This window comes from Dasypus novemcinctus, chromosome 15 (genome assembly GCF_030445035.2).
Source record: "Dasypus novemcinctus isolate mDasNov1 chromosome 15, mDasNov1.1.hap2, whole genome shotgun sequence".
NCBI classification, from domain to species: domain Eukaryota; kingdom Metazoa; phylum Chordata; class Mammalia; order Cingulata; family Dasypodidae; genus Dasypus; species Dasypus novemcinctus.
Genome location: NC_080687.1, coordinates 9,691,415 through 9,712,362, shown reverse-complemented (window position 1 = coordinate 9,712,362; position 20,948 = coordinate 9,691,415). Strand labels below are relative to the sequence as shown.

Sequence of the window (20,948 nt, the reverse complement as noted above, 5' to 3'; positions counted from 1 at the left end):
TGGGCTCATGGGCTCTTGTTGGTTTCCTTCAATATAAACAGAGCATTCCCTTAATCCATATGACCTAGAGGATCAGGGGATCCGAATTTCATTCATAAGAACACCTCTGAGAGGCTGTAATGGATACATCCTGCCCTTGCATTATCCTTATTCTATTGGGGGTGGAATTCCACCACTGCGAAATCAGAGACATGCCCTCCAACAAACTAGAAGTATATACATCTTAGTCCCAAACATCCGACAAAAAATCTTCGTCACCTATTAGCAGCTGGGCATATCCATCTCCAGGGATGCCTGGCACTTCCCTGTAACTTAATCCTTCCACCCATCTCTCTTTCCTAACACCCTCCAGAATAATCTACATAAGAGCCTGTTGGCAATTGAATCACATCCCCCACAAGACATGTTCAAGACCCAAGACCCTGTGGGTGGGAACCCATTTATAAATGGGACCTTGGAGGATGTTCTCAGTTAAGGTGCCCAGAATGAATGAGGGGGGGCCTTAGTCCAATCTGGCTGAGGTCCTTATAAGCAAAGGAAATTGGACACTGAGAGAGAACCACTGGGAGCAGCTGGAAGCCGGAACTCAATGGAGCCCGAAAGAGAAAGGAGAAGCCGTCATGTGCATTACCATGTGACGGAAAAGGCAAGGAGCCCCAGAGATTGTCAGCCAGCCAGAAGATCCCGACCCGGCATGGGGAAGCAACCTTCTAACCTCTAAAGCCTGTGAGCCGATAAATTCCTGTTGATAAGCTGACCCATTGTATTTGTTTTAGCAGCCGGGACACGAAGACCAAGTCCAATAAATTAGAATTATAGAGGACTGATGAAGGATTTTTCATTATACTGAACTGTGTAGTGTACCTCCAAACATCTGGGTGTTTGTTTCCAAAGAGAGCGTGCTACGAGGGTAACTGACAGCAGTAAAGGAGCGGGAAGAAAGGATGGTTTTGATCACCAGTGATTTATTTTTCCACGAGACTGAAAAGACTTTAGACAAGGGCTCCACAAAAACCTCACATAAACAGGAATTGGACAATTAAGCTCTCTTGTAATCAGCTTTTTTGCCGAGTGGATTCATAGCTCCGAGCCCCAAATAAAATATTGTTTCATCAAGAATGATCAGTAAATAAAAGCGAAGCACAGCGTGTCTCACATGCTCACGTGGCAGGCGCCACTTTGCACACCACGAGGGCTTCGGTGTTGGTTCCACCCAACATCACCCGTGATATTTCTGCTTTAGTGAATGAAGGGCTCCGTTCGTGTAGGAGAGAAATCAGGCACATTTTCCCAGGAAATTACAGACCCCAGAATGGGAATCTCCCCAATTCAAACAAAAACAGCCATGCATCCATGTCACGCTTCCTTTCAGACTCTGGTAGAGGGCCGTCAGCCTTTCACAGCCTGGGTGTGTCTGGAAATGTCACCGCCCAGGGGGTGTGAATGACTCCAGAGAAAGGAGGGTTGAGGAGGTGCCCGGTGGCCCCAGCCAGAAGCCACGTGCTCCCAGCTGCCCCACAAGGAACTTCAGGCCCAGGCCTGTTCTCCAGCTCCGCGTTTCTCAAATTGCAGGTTTTGACCCATTCGTAGGTCATGAAATAAACGCAGTGGCCTGTAAAAAGTATTTTGTAAAGCAAAGTAGAATGAAAATGTTGAAGTCAGCTCTTTGCAAGTAGTAAGGACAAATATTGTTGGGTGAAGCTTTGGTTTCAGACGTGTGAACACGTGCCCGTGTGTGTGTTTGCGCGTGTTTGTGTGTGTGGTGTGTTATTGTGTGCATGTGTGACATTGGGTGCACGTGAGAGTATGTGGTGCGTGTGCTTGTCACAGTGTAAAGTGGTATTTTTTTACAATGGGTCACTGAGGAAGAGCTTGGAAAAACACTCTCCTGGTGTCCAGGAGAGGCTTGCCATCACAAGAAGAGGTCCTTTTATGAGGTTGCTCTTCTAGGGCTGACACCGCGTTTAGAAATGAAAACAGCCACAACCACAGCAGCAAATCCGCTAAGTGTGAAGGGCGGGGAGCTGCAAGTGGAAGTGGGGGTTGGAGTCAGGAAATGTAAAAATAAAAGCTCCTGGCCTGGCTGCACCCCTCGAGCTCAAACTCCTGGGGCTGTGCCTTCCAGCCAGGCAGCCGCGTGGGGCCGAGGGGCTGCCTCCCTGGAGATCTGTCCATCTGGGCAGGGGGCGGGCCCCGCCCTAGACCACGGCAATGGGGGAACAAAACTGTAGCCCTCCGCGGAGTTCCACGCTGCCCTGGCTGGAGGCCCACATTGTAGCCTACAGGGTAGTGTTATGCTCAGGAGCTGGAAGCCGGAGCACCTGGCCGGGCCAACCCCGCCTCGGCTTGGGAGAGGATTCCTAAGATGACGACCAGTTGTCTTGCTGGGGATGGCAATGACAATGGGCTCGAGAGAGCTTCACCTTAGAGGCAGGGAGACCCGGGGTCACGCTGGCTCTACCACTTACCAGGCCTGCGTTTCAGACCTTCACAACCTCACTCAGCCTCTGTTTCCACACCTGTAAAATGGGAATAAGCTATGTCTACTTCACTGTGAGGGTGGCATAGCCCCCTACACTGTGAGGGTGGCTGTGAGGGTGACGGAGCCCCCTACAGCGGGTCACATCAGCTTGTCAGTTCTCTCCGTTTACCCTGTGAGCTGCAGCTCCCACCTGCCGCTGGGAACAACGAACAGAAGATTGAACAGGGAGGATGCTTTTCTGGTCCTCAGCAATGGTTACTTCAAATAAAGAGCCTTGGCACAAGGGAAAGGAACGGGAGAGGCATGGGCTGGAAGCCAGAGCGCGCACTCATCCTCAAACCCTGGCCCTCCTGCCTCGGCCCAGGGCAGGAGAGGACGCCGCCCACGTTTGGGGCCCCTGACCTTCGCGTTCGTTGCATTTCACCCTTGTTCCCCACTCGGCGGGGATGGACGGTCACTCCCCGGCCCTCTGTAAGAGCCGTCACTGTGGCTCTCTTTCAGGTGGAAGATATCACCGCCAGCCACGAGGCTGCCCTACTAGAGATGGAAAACCACCATGCGGCAGCCGTCGCCGACCTGCAGGATGACCACGACCACAGAGTCCGAGGTGGGCAGGGCCAGGCGGGGCAGGGACCCCCTCCTGCTGCCCAAGCAAGGAACCAGGGTGGGGTCCCAGGGCTCCCCTCCCTCTCCTGGCTCCCCTACCTTTCTTCCTTCCCTTTCCTTCCTGGCGGGTTCTGTATGATGGTTCTAAAGGAGAAAGAAAGCCAGGGTCAAGGTAACTATTTCTCTCCTCCCAAAGCAGTTATTCTCAACCTTGTCTGAAGAGTGGGCTCTTCTGGGGAACTTTTAAAAAAGTCCAGGCCCCACATCAGGGATTCTGATTTAGTCGGTCTGGGGTGCGACCTGGGCATTGGGGCTTTTTAAAGATGCGTCTGCTGTGTGGCCACGCTCAAGAACTCGTGCTCCACAGCAGGCATGGAAATCTTGGGCTTTATATTATTTTGTGACCTTGCAAAATTAAATGGCAAACCTGCTGTGAACATAGTGTCCCACGTTTGTGGTGGCGTCAGAACCACAGCAGCATCTGATTTTTGCACCCATAGACCACATTCCCAGTGGGCTTAAGTTGACTTTCAGTATCTTTCTTTTCACATGTTTTGTGACTTTGGGTTGTCTTTGGATACTTCCAAGTTTTGATCAACAACAACCATGTTTACTAAGTGCTAATAAGATTTTGACTTTGTGAAAGAAGCGTGTCACCCTTTAACATGCATTTACAGTTTTAATTTCTTTCATAATTCAATTTACATGGCAATTTCTATTTCAATTTCCCCTCCCCTGATTTTTCTCCCAATCAAGCTGGTTGTCACAGTGAATTAAAAACAATTTTAGAAACAGATGAATGTATTTTTTTTAATTGAAAATTAACATCAGAGTTTTTATAATTTTAAATGTTTTTTGGTAAGCAGCAACCACCGCTATGCAGCAAACAGTACTCACATTATCTTGCCTCCCTCAGACACCAGGCTGGCACCCCTGGAACTGTTAGAGAGTGAACAAGTTCAAGCTGGAGGCAAGGGAGAGGGGTCTCCTGAGAATTGCTTAAATGCATTCCCTGTGTCCTGAGAGTGTGTCTTATATTTAGAGAACTGGTTTTCAACCTTGACTGCCATGTTGGTCCACAGCCCTGGAGTCAAGTTGCTTTAAAGCCCCAGGTCATTCCAAAGTGCAGCTGCTCTCCGAGAGCACAGTATTAGCATGGGGCCGGGCACCATGACCTTGAAGTAAAGGAATACAGGAGGGGAGGCAGGTATTAGCAATCTCCAGAATAGATGCTGACTCTTTCTTTTCCCTTCTGGTGGGGTCATCAGAAAATGCCTCAAGCCCATCACTGCACTGTATGAAAATGGTCTCAGAGAAGGGAATGGAAATGGGATAATGAACTGTGGTTTGCCTTTCGTTTCTGGATTTCCATATAAATAGATGTTAGATTTTGCTGACTAATCAAGCCTCAGATACCGCATCCAAGGTCTTTGAATTATATATAATGTCCAGACAATGTGGGCCAATACAATGGCAGCTGAAAAATGCATTGTTATGGTCAGGGCGATGTTCTTCGTGACTATTAAACTAATCATTTAGAATCTAAATCTAAGTTTTAGATTGCACCAGGTAGACCAGAAGGCCACATGCTTTTATTTCAGTGAAATCCACACTGAATCTTTTTCCAAATGTAAACTTCAACAATAACAACTGGATTTCTTTGAGACCTTCACCACTATTAGTTAAAATATTTGGGTCAATATAAGCCACAAAGTCTTTCCTAATTGCAGCTCATGCCAGCAAGAATGGTAATTATTGCTCTTTGGGATTGTCCTCTTCTAAGCAAGATGATAGAGGCTGATTAATGAGACCTCTCCTCCCCCAGTTGTAACATGAAAACAAATCGCTTGTGTAGCCAGAATGAGATGGGCTTCACCAGCTAATAAGGCTGTTTCCATCTGGAGGAAAAGAGAATCCGTTTGCTTAATAACTCTTCCATGACATCTCTTTCTGCTCAACTTGCAAATTATTGCTGGGATGATACTTTTTACTGAGTAGAATTGTTCCAAACCCTCTGAGAGGAACCAGTCCAATTAGTTCTTCCCTCTGTTTGAGTGACTTAACATTGCATCTTTGCTTAAGCAAATCCTAGAGACCCATGGTTCACTCTGAGTGTGGTCCAGAGGTCGCCAACCTGGCCTTGAAGACCCAACATTGGTCCCGTCACCCCTGCTCATTGCCAATGAGCCTAGGCTGCAAGACGGCCACTTACGGCTCCTCTCCCCTTAGAAAGCTACTTCCTCAGCCCAGCTGGCTGCTTCACAGTGGGAAGAAGAGTGACCCTGTTACAGGGTTACCCAGTTGTTTCACCACCAAGGAAAGTTGGAAGAATCAATGAGTACAGTGAATGAAGAATCTGAGTTGGCCTTGATGGTGGGGCAGTGTGTGTGGGGAGGGGTGAGTGTGTATGAGTGAGTGGGCGAGTGTGTGCAGGTGTGTGTGCCTGTGTATGAGGGCATGTGAGAAAGAGTGAGCGTCTATATGCAGGTGTGTGTTGTGTGTGCTGGAGCATGTGCACTTTCACATGGATTCAGTTTCATTCCCACTCTCATTTCTTTCCACTCTCTCTCTTCCTTCCCCCTACTCCCTTCCTCTTTCTTTCTCTTCCAAATGATAACCTGGTCAGCAGATAAAATTTCAAAATCCTGGGGGAGTCTCTCTGGGCCCTCACATCTGCTGTACACAGGAGTCACTTCTTTACCTAGACTCATTAGGCTTAGTCTGGCTAAAGAGTCTTGTTTTTGCCTTTTCAAGAGAAAGACCAGGAGCTGATGTGGCTCAAGCTGTTGAGCGCCTGCTTTTCACATGGAAGATCCCCGGTTCGGTTCTCGGTGCCCCCTAAAAATAAACAAACGACAAGCAAACAATCGAAAAAACCAACTCGGGAGCTGATGTGGCTCAATGGTCGAGAAACAGCTTCCCACATTTAAGGACCCAGGTTCAATCCCTGGCCCCAGTACCTTAAAAAAGCACCACCACCACCTTAACAACTTGCTGTGTTCTTTGCAGAGTTGATGTCTACCCACGAGCTGGAAAAGAAAGAATTGGAGGAGAATTTTGAGAAACTGCGGCTGTCATTACAGGTCAATATTGCCCTAACTGTGCTGTCAGAACAGCAGCAGCTTTCTTCCCATCCACAAACATTTATCTGGCACCTCCTGGGTACTGGGTCCTGCACTGAGCTTAGAACATAGAGGCAGATAAGACACGCTCCCTGCCCTTAAGGAACATGCTGCCTACCCAGAGAACCGGGACACAAATGGTGACAGGCAGCCCCAAAAGGTAGCGCACACTCACATGGCATTAGTGAGTTCTCAGGGCCCGAGGGGTCACTCGGACCCGATGTGGTCGCATGTGTGCGGGTAACTGAGCGGCGTCTGAGGACAGCGTAGGAGGTGGGGAAGGGAAGAGGCATTCCGGGGGGGAGGTGGCGTGAGGAAGGGAAGTCAGAATTCACGGAGCATGTTCTGGGAATTATAAAAGGGTCTTTAATCGGGAAATGGGTGACAGGAACAGACACCCGCTGCCTCACGCCAGCTAAAGAGACGTTCGTCCATTGCCAACCTAGAGAACGCGGGCGCTGCCACCTGTGCCTGCCAGCCTCAGCGGGCAGGAGGGGCCTCCCCGACCGCGTGCAAACCAGCCAAGACCGACCACCTCGGGCCTGCGGGAGGGGCTGCCTGGGGTGCTAGGTTCCCTCCGGGGCCCTGCCTCCAAGCGTGGAAATCCCGATCTGAACGAGATTGACTTTTGTAATATCTGGAAATTGTGCTATAAGGAGGCAGGAATTGTGCTTCTTCTGGCAAGGTATGTGACCCAGAGCCTGCCCTGCCCAGAACAGACGGTGGCAATGCCCGGGGTCACAGCGGTCACGGGAACCATTCAGAATTCTCAGAGTGGGAAACTGCCTGCCCGGGGCTCGCCACCCATCCATCCATCCACCAGTGGGTGCTGCAAGGCGCCCCTTTAAGCCTCATGTGGCTCACCCCAGCACATTAAGCCCAAAGCCTTCCCTCTGGACCCCACGCCCTTTACCATCCGCTGCACAAATGCAGGCCAGGGTGGCAGCCGCCAGCCAGCCGTGGGGCAAACGCCCGCCCAATCCGAAGCCAAGAGAAGCTCGACCACTGCCGTCAAACAGTCACGAGCTGCACGTATTTTAGTTGTGACTGTCCATCAAGCGGAGCCCGCTAGTGCTAGAGTTTATTGGGTACAAGGAGCGTGGAGCTACTTGCAGCCAGGGGAGCAGACTCTGGGGCTGGAGATTGAGCTTTGGATTTAAATCCCTGCTGTGCATGCTTTCATTGGCTTTGGGATCTTGGACAGTTACCTAACCCCTGTGCGCCATAGTCTATTCATCTGTCAGATGAGGATAAGCGCAGTGCCTTCCTCAAGGTGTAAACAGATTAAAGGAAATAATGTGAGTGGAGGTATAAGACCAGGTGGGCTCCAGGTAAGGGCCGGGAGTGATCAGTAGCTAGTGCTTGTATAACATAACTGGCACCCTCACACGTGTGGGCATCGTCATCACCACGCCCCGGTCAACCCCTGAGTGCCCATCTTAGCTGACTGGGTCCTCATGCGTCAGCCTGACCAAGGATCAGCCCCGAATGGAAAGCAGTCTTCCTGCTGATTTCTGCAGTGCCCTTACTGCACCGTGGACCTGTCCTGAGCAATAGCGAATACGGCAGAAAAATCACGGTGTGATGTCCAGGTCCATCCTAGGTGGCACATGCCTGATGAGTTTTGTGTTTTGTTTTTAATGGAGGGGGGAAGGCTAGAAAGAAATGCCCCTCTGCCAGCGCTGCAGAGGTCTGGTGTAGGAGCCAAGCAGAGACGCTGGTTTTAATGGTTGCCCTGGCAGGTGCAGCTGGACCCGTGGAGGAGACTCTGCCGGGGTTGCCCCGGCCATGGACTGCCCCTGCCTGCCCCAGGGCCTACCAACTCCAGCAGACAGGGATGTGCCAGGGTGTGCACTCAGTGCACCGCGGAGCTTGCATTTCTTAAAAATGAAGTGGACAGAAATGGGGGGTGGGGAGGAAAGGTGCCCAGGGAGGTTGGCCGCGGTCAGGACGGTGCTGTGCTCACGGCGCCGCAGCTCTGCAGAGTCACATCATTTACAGCACCCAGCCCTGGCCTCTGGCCGGGCAAGGCCAGCTCGCTTGCCAGAAGGGCTCATGGGAAGATGTTTAGCCCCCATGGCTTAATATTTCAGGAATCAGAAAGGGTGTCCTGGGGGCAGAGAGCTCTGGAATGGGCCATCACTCTTTGAGAGTGTCGAGAGAAAACTCCCGGCCGATCGTCCTTTCCTCCGCAGAGGTTGTCGGCATCCGGGCACGCAGGGGTCCCCTTCGTCGCACCTGCCCTGGCGGCCAGGGGAAGGGCCTGTTCCTGCCCGGACACGCCTTGGCTCCCACAGCCCACAGTGGAGCTGCTCTCCTTCGCCGGCCCTGCGCTGGCTGCCGGGGGCCAGGCTCGCGAAGAGAGGGCCCGAGCAGGGAGGGAGGGGCGGTGGGGGCGCAGCTCCACCCAGGAAGGTGGAGGGGGCAGCGAGAGAGCCGCGAGCCGGGGGCTGCTGGAAAGCAGGAGGGGCCCGCGCGGGCAGCCCTGGGCGCTGGACTCGGGCACGCCCTGGCTCTGCACGCGAGGCCTGGGGAGGGAGGCCGGGCCAGGCAGCCTGGGGGCAGCGCATCCCACTGCCAAGTCCAGCCGAGAGCCTGGGGAGCCTGGGGAGCCTGGGGAGCCTGGGGAGCCGGCCTCAGGGAGAGGGAGGGGCATGGAGGGAAGTGAGGGGTTCAAGGGTGGCTGGAAGGCTTCTGGCTTGAGCTAACGGACAAAAAAGTCTAGAAGGAGAGTCACTGTGTTCCTTCCCCAAATCAGGGGCTTAGGTGCCTTCCTCTGCTGATTTTCCGATTCCCTAAATCCAGCTATAAAATTACAGTCCAGGGTGTGTTTGAGTCCCCAGGCGCCCATGCCAGCGCACTCTACCTACGGCACGCACGCTCCTTTCTTCATCTGATGGTGTTTTCTTTCCTCTTTCTTCTTTCTCTTAAACTTCCCATTCTGACTGTTTTTCCATGTGCAACTTCAGTGGCACGCGTTGCGCTCACAGCGTTGAGCTACCATCACCATCACCCGCGACTGAAGCTCCTCCGTCACCCCACACACGACCTCTGCACCCACTGAGCGCTAAGTGTCCGCTCCCCTGCCCTGTGGCCCTGGTCACCCCCGCCTTCCATCTCCGTGAATTTGCTTATATTTCACGTCTGTGCAATCAGGCAGTATTTGTTCTGCTGCGCGTAGCTCCCTTCACTCAGCATCCCTGTAGTGGCGTCAGCCTCAGCGCCTCATCCCTTCTCATGCCTGAGTCCTGCCCCGTTGTTGACGAGGTCGACCCCTTGTCTGTGGATGGACACTGGGCTGTCTCCTTGGGCTGTGGGGACTAGTGCTGTTGAGAACGTTGGGGGCACCCATCGGCTGGAGTCCCTGCTTTCGAGTCTTTGGGGGTATATACCAAAGGGTGGGAATGCCAAACCACACGGTGACTCTGGGTTTTTTCATGGTCTACTCTAGACTAGGCACCAGGAGGGGAGGGGGGCACTTGGGTGACTCTGCCTCCATCACGAGCTGCCGGGGACCCCCCAAGAGCTCACCCTTGATTCTAGGGCAGACACCCTCTCCTGTGAGAGGGGAGATCCCAGCAGCTTCTCCTCTCCCTGGGCTTTGAAGAGTGCCCGGGACAGGGTGGGCAGCCCCGGGCCAGCCTCCCCGGAGGCCACGTCCCGGGGCGGGCCAAGCCTGACTCCCGGTGCCGTCACTTGCAGGACCAGGTGGACACGCTGACCTTCCAGAGCCAGTCTCTGCGGGACCGAGCCCGGCGGTTCGAGGAGGCTTTGAGGAAAAGCACGGAAGAACAGCTGGAGGTAGTGGGTGCTGAGCCCTCCCAGGCCTGGGTGGGCCCTAACGAGAGGGTCCTCCCCCAGCGAGGCCCCATGGGGTCCTCAGCAGTCTCTCCTCCCGTGGATCCGGGGCAGAAGTGACAGCTGGTCGTGACCGTCCCAGCATTTTAAAACATCCCCGTCAGCACTTCTCTCTCAGGAGACAGATGGGTCTCCATCTAAGTGTCTTCCTGCCAGACCCCCCTGCCTTCCCAGCCAGGCCTGGGCTCCCATGAACAGCGTGCATCTGGGACCTCCCCGCCCCAGCCAGGACCCCCGCGTCCTGTTCTCCCCGGCCCTGGCTCCAGCGGGCACAGGCTGGCTCTAGCGGAAGCATGACTTAGCAGTTGAGGGGAGTTACTCCCAGAAAAGCCGGCCAAGCTGCTTCCCTCGAAGGCAGAGCTGCCATATAAATTACATGACAGCCAGGTGAATTTGAATGGCAGGTGAATTATTTTTAGTATAAGTATAGCCTATGTAATACTTATACTCAAAAAAATGTTTTTATTGTTGTTTGTCTTTCAAATTAATCTGGATCCCTGTATCTTTATTTGCTAAACCTGGCAACTCCACTCTGATATGTCTTTTTCCAAAATGGCTTTTCTCCTTTTTAAACCATGTCTTTCCCTTCCTTTGGTGGGTGCCTCTCCATAGGGGCAGGAGGGACTAAAATCCCCGCCTTCCTGTTGAATCAGTCTGGGCCAATGTTAAAAGACAATGTTAAAAGCTTTACTACTCACCCCACGAGTCCCCGCTTAGGGTGGGCCAGCAGTGTCCACAGTTCCAACACCCAGCCTTAGCGGGCAGCCTCTAGCTCCCCTACAAGCCAACGAGCTGGGTTTTTATTAGTGTTCCCACCGGGAAACTAGAGGGACAGCTTGATCAGGGAACGCTGCCAGCAGCCTCTCGGAGGCGTCCCAGTGCCTGCTGGAGAGCTCGGTACAGGAGGCTCCATCCAGGTAGCTGAATCGCTGACGTGAGCCAGGACTCGATTTCGACGGGAGCCCCGGTGACCGCGCGTTGCTCTCTGGCCCTGTAGGTGGCACTGGCTCCCTATCAGCACTTGGAAGAGGACATGAATAGCCTGAAGCAGGTATTAGAGATGAAGAATCAGCAGATACATCAACAGGAGAAGAAGATCCTTGAACTGGAAAAGCTGGTGAGTGGGGGTGCTACCTCGGGAGGGCCCCGGGAGCCTCTCTGATGCCGTCGGTGATGACTCACCTTGCGTCTTACCTTGTGTCTCACCTGTCCGTGGCTTACATGGGAGCGGGGAAAACCGAGCCCACGGCCCAGGGCTTCCCCAGGAAGCCAGGAGTTTCCATGAGGCATCCTCGCGCCGCACAGCCGGCCTGCCGCCCTCCCCGGCCGGTGTCCCCACGCCCTTCCCTGCTTGGCTCTGGTTTCCCCTGGCAGGGCTGTCTCTTCGCCCCCTCCCTCTGGCCCAGGTTGATTGAGAATCACTCAGTGCGTGCCAGGCACCTTGCAGAGCGCGTCTCGTGCTTTCGTTCCTTTAATTCTGACGAGAGCCCCGGGCGCAGGTCCCGTGATGAGCCTCCTTTCACAGGTGAGGAAATGGGGCCGAGGGAGGGTTCAGGGACGCCCCCGCAGCAAGGGGCAGAGCCAGGCGGGAGCCTGAGCCCAGTGACCCCAGGCCCGGCTCCCACCGCCTCTCTCGTGCCTGGCACCTGTGGAACGAGCGGCCCGAGGAGGCCCCGGGTGTTGCTCCCCTACCGTGGCCCGAGGCCCAGGCAAGGGAAAGAGTCTGCGGTAGACAGGCAAGATCAGGAGCAGGAGAGCAGAGAAAACTGTCCCCAACCAGAGCCAGTCTTAATGCTGAAGATTGCCAAGGGTCTCGGATAGATTCTTATATAGTTTTTCCTTTTTTATTGTTTTATTTTTCCCCCAAAGATTTATTTATTTATTTCCCACCCCCCTCCATTGTCTGCTCTCTGTGTCCATTCCCTGTGTGTTCTTCTGTGTCTGCTTGTATTCTCATTATGCAGCTCCAGAACCAATCCTGGGACCTTCCAGAGTGGGAGAGAGGTGATTATTCTTTTGTGCCACCTCAGCTCCCCGGTCTGCTGCGTCTCTTATTGTCTTTCCTCTGTGTCTCTTTTTGTTGCATCATCTTGCTGCATCAGCTCTCCACGTGGGCCAGCTCTCCTGTGCAGGGCAGCACTCTGCACAGGCCAGCTTGCCTTCACCAGGAGGCCCTGGGTATCGAACCCTGGACCTCCTGTATGGTAGACAGGAGTACAATTGCTTGAGCCACATCCACTTCCCTTATTGTTATTTTTAAAACAAGCTTTTGTACTGTAAGGGGGAAATATGTGCATTGTAGAAAATTATAAAATAAGGTAAACAAAAATAAGATGAAACCATCACCTTCCCTTCACTGTCAACGCTTTCCAGAGTTTACACTGTGTGTGTGTCTGTGTGCACACACATATAAACATATATGTGTATTATACTGTGTAAGTGTTTGGTATCTGCTTTCTTTCAGTTAACAAATCTTAACCTTGCCAATTAAGTAACTTATCTCACTTAACTTTAAAATTTGCCTTTTAGTCCCAGAAATGTCCCTTACAGCTGGTCTATCCAATCCAGGCCGGCACACTGCGCAGGGTTGTTGTGTCCCCTCTTTATCTGGCATGGTCTCCTTCTGCAGGTGGGGTGGGAGTGAGGAGTGAGCATCTCTCACCAGCACCGTTCAGGAAGTGCCCACCTGGCCCTTTGCAGCAGCAGAGCTTCCAGTGGTGGCCACGGCTGAGGCCACGGGGATCTCACAGTCAGCTTGTGAGCTCTGCCCATGGCACGCAGCCCCTGCTCTGAGAGCCCCGGGGGGTTCTCCTCTCCTACTGGACCACCTGCCTCTGGTTGTTCCGGTCACTCCACGAGCCTCTGGGTTCACTGGGCTGTGTTTAACAGGCATGCACGAGTTCTCATTCCAGAACACTTTCTGGGCAAAGGAGAACCTATTTAATCACTTCCCACTTCCTGGGAGCAGAGATGGAGGCTGGAGTGACGTGCCTTGCTGGAGAGCAGGGACAGAGGCCTGTCCTTTTGCTCTGTGTTCAAAGCCCTCGCTAGAGGCAAGGGACAGTTTTCCTTAGAGATGGACTCCGTAAACAGTGAATCTGTCCCATCCTTTCCACAAAACAGTTCATTTCTAAATTCATCTTAGAACATCGCTGGCACTCTCACTGACAGAGAGAGCAGCCTAAATGGCTGGGAATGACCACCACGGGATGAGGTGGTTTTCTGATAATGTACCAGTGGTCTCGAGCCTTGTGCTCCCGCATGCCCATTGCCTCCAAAGCAAAATGTGCCCACGTTATTTACATTTTCCACCCCTCCATTCACTGGAAAAGGCTCATGCATGGGCCTCTGGGCAGAGATGATGGAAGGGCCACCGACACTTTGGAAAGAACCCTGGACCCCATTTGCCAAGCCAGGTCCTGGGGTGTGCATGGCCCGCCTCTGACCATGGCAAGGACCTGGGGACACTGTGAGAACTGTATTTAACACAGGAGCCCAAACTTAGCATGCGTAGAAGAGCTATACATTTTATGTGTATGTAGTCTTATAACTGAAAGTCTCACGTAATAATTCTTGTTTTTACTATGTATTACTACATACAGTGCTCCCACATACGAGGTCCTGGGTTCAATCCCCGGTACCTGCTCTTGGTAAGCTTCCAAAGCCCAGCAGCTGAGGGTGCTGGCTCCTACCCATCCTGTGGCCTTGCTGAGAAGCTCTGAAACATTGCTTCCTTCCCAGGTGGAAAAGAACATTATCCTGGAAGAGAAGATCCAAGTTCTCCAGCAGCAGAATGAAGACCTCAAAGCACGAATCGACCAGAACACAGTTGTCACGAGGTAGGCGGGCCCGGGGGTCTGAGCTGCCACACACGTGTTGCCGACTGGGTGGCTTTGCTCACCAGTCTCTGAGCGGTGTTTTTCAACGGAAGCCCGATGTGCTGCCCCTCTGAGCCAGGAGGCTCCACACACGGTCTCTCAGCATTTCCCACGTGACTGGAAGAACAAACGCAAGCCACACACTTGGAAAGCGGGCGGAGCTCGGCGGTTGAGCGCCTGCCTCCCATGCATGAGGCCCCGGGTTCAATCCCTGCTACTTCCTAAAAAAAAAAACAACACACTGATCAGCTGGCCTCAGGGGGGCTCTATGCTTGGGAGAGATGAGTGAAAGCAACAAAAGTGTACAGAGGGCCCAGGCTCCGTGGAGATTTTAGAGAGGAATGCCAGCTCGGCCGGTATGGGGGTATAGGCTTCCCAAGAAAATGGAAGCACCGTGTGGGCCCTTCCAGAGCTTCATCAGCTCGGCCTCCTGCTCCTGGCCTGCCTTCTGTGGCAGCCTGGAGCCACGGCCACGAAGCACTAGCCATGGCCAGGGGACAGGCACAGGCAGGTCGCTCAGATGAGCGACACATCCCTGGTGTTTGGAATGTGCCTGAGTGCAGTTCCAAAGCGGAATGCAACTGAGCCTCAGGGACACTACCATGGCTCCAGAAACATGCCGTTCCCACGTCTGGATCTGCCGTTCCAAAAACCCTGGGGTGCCCTGGGAGCCCCTGACTTGAAAGGAAGTCTACAGCTCAGAGCTGAGTTAAAGCAGGGTTCTTGTTCTTTTTCGCTTGATCAGCTAGAGCGAGGGTGCTCTGTCCACGAGGCTGAGCAGCTCAGTGAGATGTATGTCAAAGCCTAAGTTGCATTACACGCCCCCACAGCCACTGCCTCCGCAAGGGAGGTCCGAGGCCAGCGTTTGGCTTCTGCCCCAAAGGCATACAGGAGAGGCTGCTTGGACTCAGCAGGGGTCCTGCCTCTGCTTTCCCCTTCCACCCCTGCAGGCTCCCCGCGGCAGGTAGACAGAGCGCCTGCACAGCGAGCCAGCACCGCCTTCACCCTGGCGATCTGCAAAGTACCTCTGTGCTCCTCAATTTCTCCAGGGCACTGTAATTTCCCAAAATGCAACAAAGCAGCCATCTGAGCTTCATGCCAGAAGGCACGAAATGCATCTCCTCATTTTCCATCCAGCATTCTTTATCCACAAATATTAACTTGAGAATCGATTATGTGCCAGGCCCCATGCTGGATCCTGGGGATTCAGAGATGAGAAGACTGGGTCCCTGCCCATAGCAGGCAGGCAGATGCACAGACCTGCATTTGCCCAGGGGAGGTGACTCCTCTAGTAGGAGGCTGGAGCCAGGGAGCCGGGAGCAGGTGCAGCTGGGGCGGCCCATGTAGCTTGCAAGGGATTGCGCGCCCCTGGCTGATGAGCCACGTCTGTCTGCCCCTGGCCTCCTGGGTCACTGCCGCCCCAGCTCTCCACTTCCCTCCTCCCCTTACCAGCTTTGGTTTTTGCTCTGTCCACTGGACACCTTGTGCCTCTCCTGGGCCAGGCAGCGGGACCAGGAGCTGATCAGGCTTTGGTGAGAGTCTCTGGCAACAGGTGCATCAGCAGAACAAGAGGGAACCCAGGTCCTGTGGGTCTGGCTTGCCCTGTCCTCTCTGCAGGCAGCCGCGGCCACCAACCTGGGCCAAGCACCCACTGACCTGACTCAGCTCAACTTAATTGTCCTCTAGCACAGCTGCTCTTTGACCACTCCCCTTCCTCCCCTGCAGACAGCTGTCCGAGGAAAATGCTAATCTTCAGGAATATGTTGAGAAAGAAACACAGGAGAAGAAGAGATTAAGCCGAACCAACGAGGAGCTGCTCTGGAAACTCCAAACCGGGGACCCAACCAGCCCGGTGAAACTATCCCCCACGTCCCCCATCTACCGCTGCTCGTCCTCGGGGTCGTCCTCTCCAGCGAGAGTCAGCACCACACCGAGATGACGGCCTGCGGCCGAGGCGCGCTCTGGCTTCCCGGGCACTGGGCGTTTCCATCTTAAGGGAGCCTGAACCAGAGAAGGGCCCAGGACCTGCACGCCTGCTCCGTGGGGCACAGCTGTGTCCCAGGCAGGGTCCTCTTCTGATTGCGCGGGAGACTTAGGAAAGTGTAAGGGTCTCGTCTGATGTGCAAACGTTTTACCGTAGTTAGAGCCAAGAGAAAGCAAACGCCGCCAACAGTTGTCCATGAGTGATGAACTTTCCCTGCAGAACTTCAGGTTAGTTACAAATAGCTCAATTTTGAATAGACATTGAATAATCATTGTGTACTGCACCAACATGTGTCTATTTAGATATACATATATACACAGGCAGCGGTTCTGAATTGCATTTTTTATAACATGAAATGCTGACATATTTTAGTGAAGGTCAGCAGTTTTCTAACTTGTGCCTAAGAATTATTGGGAAATGAAAATGCATTTCTATCTAGCTTCCCAGGAATATTTCTACCCAAAATAGAAAAAAAAAAAAAAAAAGATACAGAGAAGAAGCGCCTTTCAATCGACCACCAAGTGGTACTCAAACATAAACACCAGCGATTTGTGAAATGGTAACTGCCTTTGCAACAATCAGCTTCCTAGTCAACACAATGTAAGGACACTATAGTAACCCATTCGCAAGTTTTGATGATTAAAACCCAAATGGTGAGTAGATGAGGGGTGGCGGTGGGAAAGCCTGAGGGTTTTGCAGATGTTTCTCATGACACTAACTCATCTATAGTCTCAAACACCAGTTTTGCTTTTTTCCTAAACGGCATCCTGGAATCGCTCATTACGCTATTACATCCTTGGGAAAATGTGGAAGATTGTGACCTACTAAAGCGAGGGTGACAGTGAGCTTGGAGATGACCGCGCCCGTTCGTGCTCCATCCTCAGGAAGGAAAACTGCATGGATAGGGTCTGACTTCTGACTTGGCACAGAGTAGGAAGTGTTCTCCAGCATGCCGTTTGCTTTGCTGTGATTCTCTAGCGGTCAGTCCACCTCCCTTCAGTTTGGTTTTCTAACTCCACCCCATCACTGCACATCGAGATGGCTCAGGGGTTGAGCAGGGCTTCCAGAAAACCCACCGTTCCGTCCTCGGGGAGCAGGTCCTCAGCTCTGCCGCACGATCATACGGCTTCTGCCAGGATGATGGAGCAAAGCCGTCGCGGCCGGGCCGGGCGGGCTCCCAGCTAGAGGAGCACAACAGAACAGCCAGCCAGCCGCCTACGGGCTCCTGGACTGGCCTTTGTCCCTGAAGTGGTAGAATTAGGATGTGAAAGGTGTCCCCGTAGTGCTGTGAAAGATTAGGAGCATAGGAGCATGCTGCACAAAAGAAAGTAGTTTTAACACTTACGGTGATAGCCATGACGCCCTTGTTTCCTGTTTGTGACAAAGACCCTGCACTTTTCTCCCCGCAGTCCCTGAACGGGTACCCTGCGCACACACCTGTCTTTGAGCATGCCCAAGGCAGGAAGATCCAGGCAGGCATCCCACGGGCCAAAAGCCACGGGCCAGGGTCGAAGCGGGCGGCTTGTCACGGGCCGTGCTTCCTCGGTCCAGGGTGGGGCAGGGTAGGCGCTGTTTCCAGCAAACCTCCACGTGTCCTCTTTGGCCCACCCTGGAAGATGCGCAGGGTATCCCTATTGAAGGAGCATTTTTTTCCTTTAGCAGCTCTGCATGAAGGCTGTGGTCTCGAGTTGGGCACTCTAGTAGAGTAGATCTTGCCATGTTGACTGAGAGTATTGCCATGCACCATTATTTATTCCCTTAGCAGCAGCGCCTGCCCCACAGATTCAGCCGCGGCTTAGCTCTCTGAACTAGGAACTGCTTCCATAACCACACCTGCCGAGTGCAGTTACGCAGCAATACAGATTTCCGTGTTATGCTAGGATGTGGTTCAGTGTGTTAGGCTGTTGCAGTAAAAGTTGTAGCAACGTTAGAACTAAGTAATCCCCCACTAGGTGGACTAGAGTTTTGCCCTAACCAGCCCTGACTTTGGGACTGGAGCTAATTTCCACATTGCCCTCTGTAGCACCCCCCCACACACACACACATCATTCGTGGCTCCTGATCTGAGCCATTCCTACTTCTCTGACACGCGGGTGGGGAGTTGCTGTGCCCCTCCTTGCCCCCCCACACCCATCAGTAGGAGTAGGACCTCTCTCAACATGGAAGTCTTCCTCTCGGGTTCCCCAGGCAGGAGCTCTCTGTCCACAGAAGGACGCCACAGCACCCCGCCCTGCCTCCGCTGGCCCACTGAACATCACCCATTGCTTCGTGGCCCCTGCCCCCCCACCCCGGGACTAGGCTGGGTGGGTGTCTGGATGGGTGGGGGGCCAGGGGGCTGGCACTCTGTTCTTATTTGAAGAGGTCACCACTCCTACAGTTTGTGTTGCATATCTGTGTTTAATTCTAAAGCATATTAAATGAACTTGAGGGAGTCTCTGTGGTTTCCACTTGGTGCGATGGGGAACGCATCCCTGCCAGGCGTACGAGAGGCCAGCCTGGGGTCCCAAGCAGGGCGGCGGTGGCTCGCTGCGCTGTCGGTGCCAGCATCTGCTGACAGCTCGTTAGGAGCCGAGAGAACCCCGCGCCACCCCTGCAGGTCTGCGGACTCCACCTTCACCTCCAGCCTGGGCTATGGACTTAAGGGGCGCGGCGGCTCTGTTCTGAGGAATGTCTGCAGGAGGCTGAGGTGGGAAATAGGGCCCAGAAGATGGAGTACCGTCCCTTCAGCGGCTCCCACACCTTCTCCATGGGTGTACATTCCTGCCCCAAACGGCTCAAGTTGCCTGGATCCAGGCCCTTATCATGAGTTTTCTAAGCCAGGATAGACTCTGGCAGACCCTGTAACACCCAAGTGCAGATGAGGTGCTCACATCCACCGCGAGTGCCTGCCCCACCATCACCGCTGGACGGCAGTTTGGGGGGAACAGCTGATTTCGTCCAGCCTGATTCCTGGGGCGTTGTGCAGGTGCCTGGCGCTGCTTGGGGTCCCCAGGGAGATCCCCAGGTTTGCCAGCGCCCTGTGATTTTGCGGGGCATACAGGGCCAGCAGTGACATCAGCAAGTCTGGTGCCCTGGTGGGCCAGTGCTGACCAAGAGAGCCTCTGTGGATTAGAAAACTCCTTGCAGAGCAGGTGTAGCCCAGTGGTTGAGTGCCTGCTTTGCACATTCGATGTCCCAGGTTCAATCCCTGGTGCCGCCTAAAAAACCAAACCACCTGGAGCAAGGTTCCCTGGGGACCGTCCTTCCTTTCCTTTCCAGATTATTGGCTGCGATTGCCTGGTTGATTGATTCATTTGTCAACACGGGAGTCTCGAGGTCTCTCCACTATTATAACAGCGCCTTCCAGTATCCCTCCCGGCACCCCACGAGGCAAACGAGACTGAGGTCGGCAGCACTAGTTAGCGGCGGAGGGGGCGTGGGTTCCAAGGCTCAGCGCAGATGCAGGCCGACTTGTCACCTGCCTGCGGAGGGATGCCACCTTTGAAATCGCACTCAGCCACCACCGTGGGCCGAGGACCACCCCAGCGGTGCTCCTGCAAGAGAGAAATGGGCCAGCGGAGTCTCGGGGTCCAGGGCAGGGAGCCTGCCCGCATCATGCCCTCGTGGACGGTGGGGTTCTTGGGACAGGGGCCTCTTGGCCCCGCCCACCCGACAGCAGGCCCGGCCCACGGCCGGGACCACACAGGGAGGGGGGCTCCTTGGCTGTGGATTTGGACCTCCCTACCCCGCCCCCCAAACCCCACTTGGCCCGCGGCCCCTGTCCCCTGCCCCGCCCCAGCCGGCATCCCACGCACTGTGCAGACGAGGCGAGCTCCCCCTAAGACAAGGTTTGCTGAGACCTGCCCCTGCCGTTTGGGGGCCACTTTGGACTCCCCAGCACCATTTCTGCCCCTCGCTGTGCGCATGGAGCTTGGCTCCGGGCACGCCTGGTGCCACCCGCGGACGGTCACGAGGGGCGGAGCGCGGGCCGTCCAGGCTGCCGGCGCCCGCCTGGGCCACGGGGGGGCAGTGTCGCCTGCAGGAGCCACGTCCTCACCATGGTCCCCAGGAAGTCTCAGCGGCTCAGCAGGTGAAACCAGACCGCCATCCCCGCACAGGAGGCGCCCTGCGGGGTGGGGGGGGTGCCCAAATTCCGGGGCCGCTGAGCACCCACTCGTGGGGTGTTGAGTCAGAAGCCGGGTTCTGGCCCCTTGGGCCAGGTCAGCTGCACCCCGGGCAGGTAACTGCCCTGGAGGGGGCCACAGGTGAAGAGGGGGGCTGGCTTCGCCCCCTGTAGGCCAGTGGTCCACTGCCAGGAAGCCTGGCCGCTCCGGGGATATACCGGCGCCACACGCTGGGGCGCCAGGACGCCCTGTGGAGGAGCAGCTGCGCCCTTGCTTTTCTCGCTGCTTCCTGGCCTCTGCCCCCAGCCCACCCGTGAGCTGAGGAACCCCACGGGTGAAACGCCAACTTGCCGGCAGCAGGGCCAGCGTCGCTGCGCCACGGCGTCTTGGTGCCCGAAAACGGAGGCCCATGTGTCCGCTGCAAATGTCGCCTCCCTTTCCAAGGGGGTAGGGGACAAGGGTAAAACACCAAGAATGAGTGGGACGGCTAGACCTCCCCCCGCCCCTCGGTGTCCCAGAGCCCCCAGCCCCGCGGAGCTGTGAAAGGTGACGGGGGCTGGGCTGGCAGGTCCCGGGAGACTCCATCCCCAGCGCTTGATTGGAAGGAAGACCTGCCAGCTCGAAGCCAGGCACGTTGGGGCAGTGGGAGGTGAGGAGGCAGGAGGGGACCCAAAACAAGTTTGAGGCCCTTAGGGGCCAAGACTCAAATCGGTGGAATGAGATTTCTACCCAAGCGCTGAGAAAACCAGCATGGCCACTAGAACCTGAGGGCAGGGACACCTGCGCTGGTCCAGGTGGGAAAGCAGGACGACGACCACCGAGGAAGCCCAGCGCCGGGTTTGCAACTCTCTGTGGTTCACTGCTAAGCTTGAGCCCCAGCTCAGAGACCACACTGTGCACACAGACAAACCAGGA

General features: G+C 54.6%; 1 protein-coding gene across 2 annotated transcripts in view; it reads left to right on the top strand.

The window, feature by feature from the left end:
* The window catches only part of MTUS2 (microtubule associated scaffold protein 2), a 560,413-nt gene extending 542,057 nt beyond the window's left edge, over window positions 1–18,356 (top strand). For both annotated transcript variants that reach the window (XM_058277015.1, XM_058277014.1), the window contains exons 12-17: window positions 2,984–3,089; window positions 6,098–6,171; window positions 9,913–10,011; window positions 11,066–11,185; window positions 13,810–13,907; window positions 15,672–18,356. In XM_058277015.1, the coding sequence (XP_058132998.1) occupies window positions 2,984–3,089; window positions 6,098–6,171; window positions 9,913–10,011; window positions 11,066–11,185; window positions 13,810–13,907; window positions 15,672–15,885 (711 nt within the window). In that variant the 3' untranslated portion in view covers window positions 15,886–18,356. The remainder of the gene's footprint in view (window positions 1–2,983; window positions 3,090–6,097; window positions 6,172–9,912; window positions 10,012–11,065; window positions 11,186–13,809; window positions 13,908–15,671) is intronic.
* Window positions 18,357–20,948: the final 2,592 nt, after the last annotated feature.